This window comes from Anguilla rostrata, chromosome 4 (genome assembly GCF_018555375.3).
Source record: "Anguilla rostrata isolate EN2019 chromosome 4, ASM1855537v3, whole genome shotgun sequence".
In the NCBI taxonomy this organism is placed as follows: domain Eukaryota; kingdom Metazoa; phylum Chordata; class Actinopteri; order Anguilliformes; family Anguillidae; genus Anguilla; species Anguilla rostrata.
The window spans coordinates 54,665,636-54,679,779 of record NC_057936.1 but is presented as its reverse complement, the minus strand read 5'-3'; the positions used below and the strand labels follow the sequence as shown (position 1 = coordinate 54,679,779).

Sequence of the window (14,144 nt, the reverse complement as noted above, 5' to 3'; positions counted from 1 at the left end):
TACATTCGGCACTGAAGCCATCATAGTAGTCACAAATACTTCACATCACCACCACAGCTGCACCACAGTTAAGCAGCAGCAGGACACACTCCTCACTTACAGGAATGTGGCTGTAAATGTAGGCTGATCATGCACAATGTGTGCCAACGCGTGCCAAGGTGTGCCAATGTGCGCCAAGGTGCCTGGGCTGAGCAGGGAAAGGCCTGCTCAATCACACCTCAGTCTCTCCTCAACCTAAGGCACAGTCAATAGTAACAGGCTAACTACATGATATCAGCCCACACTACAGGCTCTCAGTCCTCAGGACTAAACATCAGTTTAACTCCGGTCAATAAACCTGACTTTGCTTCTGTCACTGGACAAAAATACTTGGGAGAGCCTAAATTAAAATTAAAATCTACCTAACTCAAGTTACCTAGGTGATCAATTGTGACTATGAGACACTGAGGAATGCCTGAAATGTGGAAGACATGAACATTGACTACCAGTCAAATATATGAAGGGATGCTTGAGCAAAGTTTAAATCTACATCCCAGTCCACCACTGAAAGACAACGGAGCCTATTAAATGTTGATGGGATTATGACCAGCAATTTTCCCAGGTAAGTCACAGGTACAGTTACAACTAAGTCAATTAGACCTCACGTATAAATATTGCCTGGCTCTCAGCTCGGGGCAAAAACAAATTCAACAACTCAACATCGGACTATTGCATCAGCCTAAACAGTGGTAATACCAATAAAATGTATGATCGTCACTGGTGTCCTACCCAAGGAGACGGATTTATCACTGCAGTGCTGCCAATGCGACCTCCATATTTTTTTCTCGCATTGACACCTCTGCAATTCATGAGGACACCTCACATTTAAAAAATAAATGCTACCGTTACAGTTAGTGTGGTTAGTAACACACGCTCTTACTAGTAGTAATACCATTGCATCTTACAGCCCTTCAGTATTCTTTCTAAATGCACTGCCTTCAACAGACACGGGAGCAGCCCTTAAAGGGATGTACTGAGAGAGGAAGAGAACGCGGTAATGCTAATGAATTCACATTGCTCAAGCAGGCGGCAGTGTTGTTTCTTTAAATTTTAAAACTGAGTCCTGCTTTACACCCCCGAAACAAACTGAGAATTTCATAAAACCGTGGGGGAAAAAGTCATACTCCACCAGAGTAAGATAACGGAAGCTAATATAGCAGAATAAAAGCGTAAGGAAAAAATGCATTCACTTGGCCCAAACATCTCTAGGACACAATTATCTATGCGGCCATCTTGTGGAAAGTATGTTATGTTGTGCTGCAGCCAAGTGCACTGGTTAATTCAATTTCAATACGTCAAGAATTAATAACCAAACTCTTTTGCCTGAAGAAATTAAAAGAAATCTTCAGGGGTGCAAACCTGATTTGTGTACAGTATAAATGCATCTGGAGGAGATGGGAGGGAAAGAAAGAGTCAGTGGCAAGTGTCATTCTAACCCCCAGTCCAGGACCAGCAGTCCATCAGAAAGAGCGGAGTGAGAGAGAAAGGGAGGGAACGGTGTGGTGGGGAAGGATCATCACGGGGGCATCATCACAGAGCAAAGAAGAGGATGAGCACAACGAACAGGATGGCCAGGAGGATTCCGATGGCACACCACTGCCTACGGTCTGCAAGAGAACCAGAAGAGACCAGAAGCAACGTTACACAAACGCGGCCCCAGCAAAGACAAAACGATGTGGACACATGCAAGTCATTATGCTGCTCAGACAACGTTGTGAAGTCACACGAACACCATGAAACATTAAAGGGGAGCACCCACTTGGCTGTGGTCTGCATCCAGTTGGACAAGTACCAATTTTAACATTTTCATTACGGTGGGGCTGTCCCATTTGCACGAGAGAAATTAGTAAGAACATGAAGAGGGAAATGCAATACAATGAAGTTTTATGAAAGCTCAGCAAAAACCTCAGGAAAATAAAACTGACAGGACGTCCTGGTTAAAAAAAGGGCAAGATTTCATCTTATTTCCTGTCTCTGCAGCAACCACTTCCTGTGAGGGCAACAGGTTGGGTTTCCTAGGGTTTGAAAACAATGCCTTATTAGGAGGCACCATCCTCAGTAAGCCACACCTTTCCTTCCTGTCCGGAGAGGGGCACTAGCTGATTCCAGGATGTCTACATTACAAACACCTCCCAGCAAAATGTGCTTGAATAGCTTCCCTTTCATACATGTAATAATTAATACTGTAAATCACACTTCTACATTAATCCCATCACATGGCACAGAAATGGAACTGTGCTATACTCAGATTAATATGTGGGCCAAGATGTCTTCAGAGTATAAACACCTGTTTTGGTTTGATTTGTTCGCATGATCTGATACCTCACTAAAAATAACATAATTTTCACAAATATGTTTCAGCAGGCTTCTTGGATTCAAGTCAATTACCTAATTCCCCACATATTAATGTTATAAGTCACTTATCTGTGGGTCAGACATTAGTGTGCTTAATAAATACTAGTTCCATCACAGACTGAGCTGTGTGCTGGTTTCTGAGAGTAAACTGACAGAGCTAGAATGCACTGTGTGGCACAACACTCACCACTGGTCATGTGGGAGACTTTAGCCAGCTTCTTCATCACGTTGTCCAGCCGTGACTGGGAGTTGTCCATCTCATGGGAGAAGTCATCCAGCATCCTGCAAACCAAGGGGAGGGAAGAATTCCATCAGACACATCTGTTTGTACACAGCAGAGTCTGGTGGTCAACGGTAATGTCCAAAGTCATGGAGAGGTACTCTGTAAAGCTGAGCATTGTGTTCTGGCAGCCAGTGAAAAGCATACCAGGGTTTAAAATGAAATGCCTGTTGTCCTGCACTGGTTAATCTTGACCTGAAAAGGCTGGTCTGTATAAATCCTTCCAAAGACAGAAATATGCAGTATGGCTCTTCTGTGGGGTGCTATAGCAATCATGCCACTGTCGAGTACAGCTAAATCTATTATATATTTTCATCAATAAGTACAGTTCACTCAGTAAACAACAGCATGCATGAAAAACCTATTATGCAGGAAAAAATCTACTTTAAATCTGTAGAGATGGGGGTCCTATCACTTAATGGGAGCGGGGGGGGGGGGGGTCCTAATTCATTAATGACAAAATCTTTATTTGTGTCATATAAATACATAATGTAATTCATTTAAAATCTTAAACAGCAAGTGATACCAGCACGTCAAACCCATCTAAATAAGGATTCTAAAAATTTTTTTTTATTTTTTTATTTTTTTTAAAGGATTCATTTCAGGATAGGAATGTTGTACAGCACTTTGTACATTTTCCGGCCTGCTTCCCCGTAGCTGTGTTCAGTTGTCTCATTGCACAATTTCTAATTCACAGAGTATAAAACTCACACAGCCTGCTCATCCAGCTCATCGCCAATCCTCTGGGACATGTTCTTCAGAACCCCAATGGTGCCAGACACCAACTCCAGATGTTCATCCTGCTGGTCAGCAATCAACTGAGGCACACACACACACACACACACACACACACACACAGTTAGTACTTAATAAATCTACATGTCATAAACATCAAAATTACATATACTTAGTACTGGCCTACAAAGCAGCCAATATACAAATGGGTCAAACATGAACACAGTCCATTCTGTGGACTACACCAATACAGCTTGGTTCCAAAAATAGCAACGTGCACACTGAGCTGGCTCACATTATGACAGGAAGTGCGTCCTGCTAAGCTGAGTTTGGGCTCCATATTGTTATTGCAATAAAAACAATAAGGACAGGAAGTAAATAACAAGGCCTGTGTCCGTGTGTTAGACTTGGCTCAAATACACAACTATTTAAGTATCATTGGAAAACACAATTTACTTATTTAAAATTTAATTTTGAAATATTTTCAAATAAAACACACCAAAAAAAATAATGACTTCTATGTCATATTTTTGAAGAAGGGCTAGTGTAACCAAGCAGACTGACACCCATGCTAACCAAACAAAACTAAGCAGGTATAAAAGCTTTGATCGTGTAAAAAGGGAAACGGTGTCAGGTCTGTTGTGAGGTACATGCTGGCACTTGCTCTAGGGTAACACTCATGAGCACAGGCTTCTATGTGTCATTACTTTGGAGGGATGCAAGCGCCTGCTTACCTGCTGCTGGGAATGCTGCTCCTCGATGAACTGCGAGTTGGCGGTCTGCAACTCGCGGTCCAGCCGGCTGTATTTGTCTGCGCCGGGCTGCCACGCCATACCCTGAGGTACACTCTCCCCCAGCAAACCCTGAGAACAGGAGAAACGTGTTCCTCGAGTAGCATTATAAATATGCTCATTCTGTAACCAAGGCCTAGTTATGAAAGTGTGCACATTTGGAAGCTACAGGAAACAGACGGGTACTTCATTGACTCCAAAAAGGGACCCAAAATGGCTTTACGGGTGTGAATTTAAAGAATTAGTTCCACTCACATGAAACACCTACAAACTTCACAAATAGAAGGGAAAACTGGAAGCCACTACTTTCTATAGGCACACAAAAAACAGTGAAAGACCAGCACTTGACGGGCACATTAATACTGTCCAGTTAGTGGTCAATGGGGTCATTACCGGTCAGCAGCACTTACGACATTATAAATAACGAAAACAAGGCCAGCAGACAGCGGTGGGAGGTGCCCCCAGACACCGAGTATGCTGAGCAGCGAATGTAAGGACAGCTGCTGATTCTCTGATAGCCACTGGACTATGATCAGGGCACATAAGGACTTGATCCATCATCCAGGTTCTGTTCCTGTGATACACTCTGTGCTGTTTATTCACGGTGTTGTTGTATTGGCCTTTTCCCTCTACAGGTTCCAGACACAAACAGGAACCAACCACCACCCCCCACACTCTAATCCCTCTGTTCAGGCCTGCATCTGGGAGATTGCTGCCACAAGGGAAACAGTTTGCAAGGGCTAGGGGAACGCTAAAATCAGAAAGCCTGTAAAGACTGGTCTCTTTAGCTAAATAGCAAGAGGCTTACAGCTGTGGAAGTGAAAGCAAAAATTGTTGCAGTATTTTTCACATACGCATCTCATTTTTATCCAGGCAATTAAAAGAAATAACATGGGAATCCAAGACCAACCTGTCTGGTTTTCCTGTCTGACATTGCTTGAGCCATCGGACAAGACATCTGGTCTTTCATTTCCTGAAGGGAAAGGGTTTAAAACATCATACATAGATCACATAACCATGTTGTCACAGAGCATTATTGAATTCTCATAATTCACAGAAACGGTTAGAAAATAAAAATATGGGTACATTTATTGATTCAGTACACTTCCATGTGCATGGGGAGGGGAAGTAGCAATGGCACACAAGAATTAGACCACAAAACCCCCAAAGTCCCTATTGCAGCCACTGTAAAGTCAGCAGGCCATCAGAAACTTTGGTAAATATATAAAATGTCCTGTAATGTCCAAAATCCCAAAAAATATCTGGACCAATCAAAAATGTACTCAAATTAAAACTATATCAAAAACCCAGAAACTGAACTTTCTTTTGAACATGCAGTCAAAATGTCAAATTATTCAATGGTGAATAATCAAATTGATAATGTTTAGATCACAACTACATCGCCTAATTGAGGGACCACAAACACATTCATAAGAATTTACAAGGTCCACCATTTGGCAATTTGGGGCTGTTGCTACTTCTGGGCAGGATTCAGTGTTTTCTTCCCCTGCCAACTCACCTTCACGGTCTGCCGGGTGCTTGTGATGAAGGCTTTACGTTTGGTCAGCTCCATCGCATCCAAATTGAACTTCCTGGGATTAGCCTCCACAATGCTTGCACTCACAGTTAAGGCAAGACAGGACAAGCCAATGTGCAATAAGACATGCATCCACAATAAACTGGTTGAAACTGACACCAACAGGCAGCTGTGTTCAAATTTGAATAGCAAACACAATACTCCTCTTTGCCACTGATTTATACTGTCAGGATATTTATGGTCTCATCCAGGTCCTCCAGGTCCCATTCGATGGACCTCAGGCTGTTCCTCAACTCATTGGTTGTCCAGTCCACCTCCTCCTTGGATGCACTGCTGGGATCCTGCAGCAATTCGAGCCATCGCTGGTGTAGGCCTTGGGCTGTGTTCACCGCTTTCTGCACCTCACTAAGCACAAGTTGACACACAAACACAGATAAGCCCAGAGACTAGAACACAGTGGGTGTGAGATATGAGGGGAAACAACACACTAAGTTTGTGTTCTCACTGCTTGTCAGTGAAATGTTAAGGTCATACTTAGCTAGCATTGTGACAATGACCACCAGAAAACGGACACCCGTCCTTTTAGCTACTGAATACACTGTATACAACAGGTGAGCAACACAATTCGTCACAATTAATTGTTTTACACAGTTAGTGTTAATAATTGAGATGGCACGTTAGCGACAGTCGATCTGTACACCTGTACCCGTTTGAACTTGTTAACATTAGCGAAACACTCCGACAACCAAACCAAACCAAACCAAACCAAACCAAAGTAAGCTAGGCAAGTTAATTTGCAAAGCTGCTCTGACTCACATCCACTTTCTTTCTATGTAACTCAGCTTACTAATGTCGCAAAGTCAAAAGTCAAGCATCATATGTTCACAAGAGAGCAACTGGCATCAGCGCACTTGTCTTGGTTATCAAGATGTCTTCAGCTACCCACGATTACTTATACAACTTGTGAGCTCAAAACCAGAATTTCTAGACCGCTGCGGACATAGACCGACTAGCTCGCAAGAAAAAACGGGTAACTTTATTAGCGTTCTCAGTCACTTAGCTGCAAAGCTAACTTAAATCCTTCTAGCGACCAAGATGATCAAGGACACATTCACAAAAAGGCAGGCAAGCTAGAGTTCAGTGCTAAATAGACTAGTTAGCTCTGCAATCGTTTCACTGAAATTAATTTTTACAGAGACAAGAAAATCGTCTCGGTTCAGTATTGGTAGCTACTTAATTGAGTTTGTAGCTAGACAGCCATCAGCAAAGCCCCGTTGTACAAACGTTAGTTTAGCTAACTTAGCTACTTCTCAGATACGTGCGCTTTAGCTAGCTAGCTAGCTAATATTAGCTCGTTTAGCTAACGTACGCTACCACACTTGTGCTGAAAATTCCTTATCTTACCCTTTGACAACGAAAAAGGGGTCCTCCATTGACATTTTGCCGCTTAGTTGCCGTAACGTTTACACGGTAACCTCATGCTCCGTCAACAGAGCGCATTTGTCAGTGTGCTCCAATGTATAAATGTACAGCTGTAATTTACTGTTTACATTCAGATAAAAATCGCCTCCCCCTCAGCCGCCATATCTGCTTAAAAAAAAAAACCCCATATCCGGTTCAGGGGTCATCCTGTGCGCTTGAAAGAGGACTTCAATGGAATGGAATAAGCTAACATGTGCAGACCTGAAACTTAATATTCTGGACATATAGGAAATTTTACAAATGAATATGTGAATTTAGGCACAGCTTACATATTAATACATTCAAAATGACCAATTACATTTGATGATCAGTTTTCAATTCTCAAAAACTAGCTAGGGCTTCAGTTATGACAGCATGTAGATACAGTGAAGTAGGCCTACCATTACTTGTTAGATATATTTTTATTACTTTATTTGCTTTTGAGTCTTTTTTCTTTCTTAAATTTGTGGAACTGAATGTGTAATATTGAGTTGGTGGACATGTTTGTTTTTACACCAACCATATTTACAGCATTTCTGGTATTTTCCATAATTAATTCCATTTGTTGGATTTCGGGAAAAGTAAAAAAAAAAAAAAAGACGGGGGGAGGGGGGTTAAAATTCTTGGAAAAAGACTGACATAATTAGAAAAACATGTTACTTCCACAGTGATTGAACTTGGCATTGCATTGCCTTCCAGGGGGATTTCAGTGGAACTAAAAAAATGTGGAAGTTGAAGTTAGGTCAAGATGAAACTGACTAGTTCCATCTGACATCTAACTTGAGTGGTGTGTGTCTTGAAGGTTAAACTGCTTCGGCAGAGAGCTGACTGTGAATATGTTCTTTTGCACATATCTTCATTACAAGATGATTTCTCTTTTTCCCCACTGCTATGTTGCAAATTCCTTTGCCCCAATTTCTTAGCATCTAAACCACTGAAACTGAAGCATGTGAGAGTCTTTGATCATTGTTGCTACTACTGCCACACGCACACACACACCCTTTATTACTGACAGCAGCACTGTCTTCAAATCAATTATTAATGCCACTTACTCCCTAATTAGACACAAATACCAGTTGTGTTCCTATGCTGTGTGACTGTGTGTCAGGTTTTCCACACTGTGCAAGAACAGGAGGGGAGCTCCTAGGACAGGCAGCGACTCTTGCTCTATCGTAATTTCTCAGTCTGTATGTGGTCCTGAAGATTTTGTTTCTCTATGCTGAGTTGGGTAGAACTGTAACTCAGTGGAACTTGCTATGACAGTAAACTGCAAAACCTTCTTGTTCTAAAGCTTTTACATTTTCTGTGCCTATTCAAGACCTTAATGAGATTTGCACCATTGCAAAGACAAGATCTGCCAAGACCAACTCTTGTAGAAACATGCAGATCATCTACATCCAAATGACAAAATCATGTGTATGAAAACAAAGTTAAATGTAATTAAGGTGAACCGTTTTTTCCAACTGAAAACAGAATTCTGGGTTTTCTGAATATGCAAGCTTGTAATGTTTCTTTTTTTCCAAAAACTGCACAGAGCATTGATGCACTTGTTCCTAGTGAGTTATTTTGTCCTTAATTATTTAGAACAGCTGCTGCTCACAGCTTCAGGAGTTGAAAAAGAAGCAGGGTAGCAGGGAGTAGCTTGTTAGATTCTGACATGTTACCTTCGGGGTTACTTATGCTGTCATACAAAGGGGTCTGTTTCTGATTTTTATTTATTTCAGGCATGTAGCTCCCAGCTAGACGAGTGATTTTTGTGCTCTTTTACCATGGCCTGTCATTCTCTCAATTTTGCACGAGTTAAGCTTCCAGGGATATAACCACTAGCTCTCAAAAGAACAAGGATGACCATCAATACAGAACAGGTAAAGGGAAGATATGCATTTGTCTAAAAGCCTCTTTAAATTATATGATAACAGGTCAGATAGTATTACCACCAAGTACTTTGGATATCTCCAGATGTCAACATAAACACAATTATTCACAAGAAAATTCAAAACACTTTCCTGACAGATATGATTGAACTTAAAGAAACAGTATATAGTACAGAATACATACTATACTATACACACATTCAGAGGTTACACTGATCAACACATGGAGGAATGGAAAAATATAAAAAATTATGTTCATGTGGACAATTGAATGCGTTTATATAATGATCAAACCAAAATTGGATAAACCCTTACAAGTATTTTTTCCGTCTTTAACAACTGTTGCCGAATTTCGATGGTTTCCAGACTCTTGTTTTACACACGGGGAGTGTTGTTGTAAGGAAGCTTCCCTTCTGAATACATTAATTTATTTGTTACAGTAGCCTCGAGTTAAACATCGCGTTTATCCAGAACTTAAACAGGCATTTCCTCACTGACCCACTGCCTAGACGAAACTACCCCGGTAATTTTGTACTTAGGCTATTCTATCATGAGTGATACGCGGTGCTACGCTATTCTTGCCAAACCGATTAAAACGTGTCAAAGAACCCTTGGTCCCTTCCCCCACCCATACCAAACAGCTCCTTGAAACAAAACACCACCATCACCCAATCCTCCCCCCTTTCTCTTAACTGCTCCATTCAATAGCATAGGCCAGACACCGTAAATGTAGGTCTCATTCGCACAAAAGAGTCACGTGACTTGAGTAAACCAGACAAACCATTACATCAGTCAAGGAAGTCGGCCACCAAAATAAAAACACTCTTAAAGGGGTAACGCCACAGGCTCATCGTGACGTTTCAGATAACCTCTGGTTATTATAACATTTGGCCGCTGAAATCACAGAATAACAACCGCCGTTCAAGTTGTAATAGTTCAGTGGTGTAGTCTATGCTCGAGATTTCACCGACATGTCTAGAGCCGTTGCAATTAGTCAAACGTACTGTAACCAGTCAAAATGTGCCATTACGTAAATAATAATTGGGAATATGTGCCATTATTTCAGTAACACAAATGATACACTAATTTACCTCCTGGTGAGTAAAAATAGTCACTGATATGAAGAATGCAAAAGGACATGTAAGGTAATGTTTAACTCAGAAAAGTACTTCATAGATTGCATTATCTGTAAATTGCTTATTTATACATATTTGATTATAATAATAGAGAAACAATGACCACATGGGTAGGCTATTTGTTGTCGCCTACTTATTTATTTTTCTCATCTGATGTCAAGTCGTGCTTAAAGGTCTAGTTTTAAATACGGATTTTCCCCTTTAAATTGTTCTCCCACGTTAGTATTTAAATCTAACTTACCCCCAGAACGTACAGCTATTGGACAGTGCAGATTTGGCGGGGCGGTTTTTACGAACGGTTGTAACAGAAGATATGCCGTTTCATTGGCTAGTATAATCATTACGTAGAGCTATATATCTGAGTTAAAAATAGACTCCACTGTCATTTTCAGTGGAAATTGGTACTGGAAGGTCGAGGGGAAAAGGGGTTAGCATACATTTCGATCTTCATTCAAAATATGAGTTCCTCGACTAGTGTTTATTTATAAATGCGTACGAGGAAGTAATATCAGCTGCAGGACGTTCGCATCGAAAACAAACAGATCAAATACTAGTATAAATCATTAACTAGCTAAAGCTCTTCGTTGAAGAGCAAACTTTTACCTGGATCAAGTTCCTGATATTAAAGGACAAACAACGGACATTTGAGGAAAGGCTAATTGATGTTTTGAAATTCTGACCAAACTTGATTAGCGGAAAAATTTACGTATCCAAGTGAATCTCCGAGACTCACTGAACCACAGTGAGGGAAATTCAATTTCTAACGGACTTAAAAGACGCCATACAAGCGTGGTGGCTTACTGGAAGTTGGGGCATTAGAATTGAAGAAAAACAGAACGCTATCTGACCTTAGCCTTTCAGGGACTACTTTTAAACATGGAATATAAAGTGGAGGCGCATCGAATTATGAGCATTTCCTTGGGGAAAATCTACAATTCTAGAGTGCAACGGGGCGGAATCAAACTTCACAAAAACCTGCTCGTCTCCCTGGTTCTTCGGAGCGCTCGGCAAGTGTATCTGAGCGACTACTACGGAGGTGTATGCCTGAACGCCCAGCAAATGGAAGGGAGAGAATGGGGAGAGCGAGAAATGGACTCAGAGCAAGTGAAATTGCTCCCGGAGACTACGAACAACCCCCACTCACCCTCAGATAGTCCCCAAGATGGATTTGCGCAGCCCACAGAAGAGGAGGCGGCAGAAATGGTAGACACTACCGCACAGCCACAAGTTCAAGTAACTTCACCTCCCAGCGAGCAGTCGAGCTCAGAAGAAATGGCTTCAAAATCTGATTTCAGCGGCCTAACGACCCAGGAAGTGGACAGAGACAGCGTCTCGGCTTCTGTGGACTCCGGTACCAACGAGGTATCGGTCAGTTCTCCCGTTCCAGCTCTGTGTGTTAATTCGGGACTGTCCAAAACTCAAACGACAACGGCCAAAGAAAGTCGGAGCGTAAGTGGCTGCATGGTAGCTGTTGAAGAATGCGATTCTCAGGAACCAAAATCGCAGCACCCAACAGCCCCGGTCTCCTGTTGTACCAGGAAAAGAAGTGCCGAGAAGTCTCCACGCACAGCTTCCCCCAAAAAAACCAAACTGACTGCTTCCACCGCCCCCGCTTCCCCAGTCAGTAGTGAAGACGAGGGGGCAGAGGAAATGGACACCAGTAATGTATCAAGTCTCATCACAATATTCGGTTCCAGCTTCTCTGGCCTGTTGAGTAAGGACAGTGCTCAGGCAGAGCCTGAGTCTGAAGACAGTGACTCAGGGGCTGGGCAAATTTGTTGTGAACAAATGCTCAAGAACCTGAACCCCTGGAATACCGCTATTGTAGCATTTTAACATTGTTTTTGACCAGGCTGACGTTTGAGATTGTAAAAGTGGATTGTTTACGATTTCAAGATGTAGTGAGCCGCCGAAACTCTACTCCTATCTACCTACATTGCTAACTATTGGTTACATTCTTCGTGGGGCTCCAAATGCGTAAACCACGTGTGTGTTCAGGGGGGTTCCCCTTGCACCATACTTGGGTTAAGCGCGAGCTTTACCACAAACTGCATTTTCGGGCGTGTTTTGATCAAGGTATATGTGAATGTTGGCACTACAGTGATATTAAGTTTAGGGAAGGAGGGGGTACGCGCAATAAGAATGGATAAACATGCAGACCATAGTCGTAAAGGGTTACTGTTAAACCGACATGTTGTGATTTTTGCACACTTCACAGAAAGAAAATGAGTTGACGCACAGTTTGCAAAATATAAAAGGTTAGGATAATGTCATTTCTCTGTGTGTTTAATCAGGTGTTAATTGAAATGCCGTTTGAAATATTTGATCATTGCTAAATGTATGTTACAGGACTCGGTGCTAAAGCCACAAAGTCATGCCTATGACTTGGGTCACTGATCTTTCCACTGTCTTTGTTTTAAAAAGACCTGTATATTTGTACTGATATGATTGTACAGATCTGTCCATGTCTTCTAAATCTCTGTATTTTGATATTTGTTATCAATTGACATTTTATTTGTGTGGGATACACACGTATTAAATGCCTTTAAAAACATTCCTTACCGTTCTCTTTTTTTCAACTGTATGTGCTTGCTTGTGTGTGATGTATGCAAGATTTAATTCTCTGCAAATTGGAGTGTCAGTTGCTTTTCCTTAGCTAGCGGCCAGGGTTACATTGTGCCTATGGATAAATAGTTGCGAAATTGCTCCATGTTAACTTGTAGCACTCTGAACACGACTGACATCACTTGTTTTAGAAGTGCAGTTGTGTCGTAATAGTTTTAGAAGCCTTTGGTAAAGAGGCCTTCTTACAACCTTTTAAGGATATTTCCAAAAAGCATCAGAGCTTTGATTACTGTCAAGAGGAAATGTCCAGGTCAAAAAATATCACCCTCAACACTACCACTAGATTTTTATAAGCTACGTAACCAAGTTTCTTTTCTTTCCATGCATATTTTAATGTTTCATTTTTTTTTTTAAGATCACGTCTACGTAACTCTTTAATTTTCTACAAATCTCGCACATTCATGTGAAGGCACGAATCTGGTGAGTTTGCTCACAATGGTTAAATTAGCTTTTTTGTTTTATTTTTGAATGAGCTTTTTAGTTTTATTTTAAAATGAAATCTATTCACTAACCTAGGAAAATTAAGATTGGCAACTTTCAATCATGTGACTGAGTATCTTGCCATCTTCCTATGCTTATTTTAGTATGTTATTGCCTGCAGTTTAAAAATATCTTTTCAAATTGTGATAGTGCAAACTTACATAACCTTCTAAGGGCAGTGGCTCCCTGCCTGCGTTGTGCATTAATTTTGAAAGAGGGGTACACATCACAGCACAGTTCTGTTAGACATTGGCAAATGGTCTATGGGGGAGGGGGTGATCCTCCCTTCATGATGTCATAGATGAGTGACTAGACTGCTGGACTCTGTTTAGGGGTGGGTGCCAAACAGAAAAATGCCAATTTGCTGAATAGGCTCCTCAGATTTTGTAGGTTACCTCAATGTTCTGTGTATTGAGCAAAGAAAGTTGCTTAAGCCTATCGGTAAAGGGATAATTTAAAGCAAACTGACATTTAATGTAAAATTACATGGGAATTGTCTGTGTCAGATTCACCTGTAACCTGTTAGGATTGTTGTAACTGGTGTTTAATATTATGATCCTTCAAGTAGTACTTGAAAATAGTTTCATTTGTGAAGAATAGAGGAAGTTTGAAACAGGAACTTACATATATTGTAATGTTTATTTTGAAATCCTTATTTTGGTATACTTAACACTAAATGCTATCCCTAACCATTCAGGTTAAGTCAGTACATTTAATTTCAAGTGCAGTCAAATATAGAGATGGTTTTTAAATGCACAAGAAATATCTGAGGTATTGAAGCATATCTGCATTAAATCAATATGACTTAGGCCTATATGTGGACTTCACAGA

The 14,144-nt window shown here is 41.1% G+C and overlaps 2 protein-coding genes across 2 annotated transcripts; one reads left to right on the top strand and one right to left on the bottom strand.

Moving 5' to 3' along the window:
* Window positions 1-1,370: 1,370 nt before the first annotated feature.
* stx6 (syntaxin 6) lies at window positions 1,371-7,342 on the bottom strand. The gene is made up of 8 exons (XM_064333245.1): window positions 7,142-7,342; window positions 5,962-6,142; window positions 5,720-5,803; window positions 5,111-5,173; window positions 4,144-4,272; window positions 3,386-3,492; window positions 2,582-2,676; window positions 1,371-1,646 (listed from the first exon to the last, which is right to left on the bottom strand). The coding sequence occupies exons 1-8, from the start codon at window positions 7,174-7,176 to the stop codon at window positions 1,570-1,572; spliced, it is 771 nt and encodes a 256-aa protein (XP_064189315.1). The 5' UTR covers window positions 7,177-7,342; the 3' UTR covers window positions 1,371-1,569.
* Window positions 7,343-10,580: 3,238 nt separating this feature from the next.
* ier5 (immediate early response 5) lies at window positions 10,581-12,762 on the top strand. The gene has a single exon (XM_064333244.1). The coding sequence runs from the start codon at window positions 11,085-11,087 to the stop codon at window positions 12,042-12,044; it is 960 nt and encodes a 319-aa protein (XP_064189314.1). The 5' UTR covers window positions 10,581-11,084; the 3' UTR covers window positions 12,045-12,762.
* The last annotated feature ends 1,382 nt before the right edge of the window (window positions 12,763-14,144 follow it).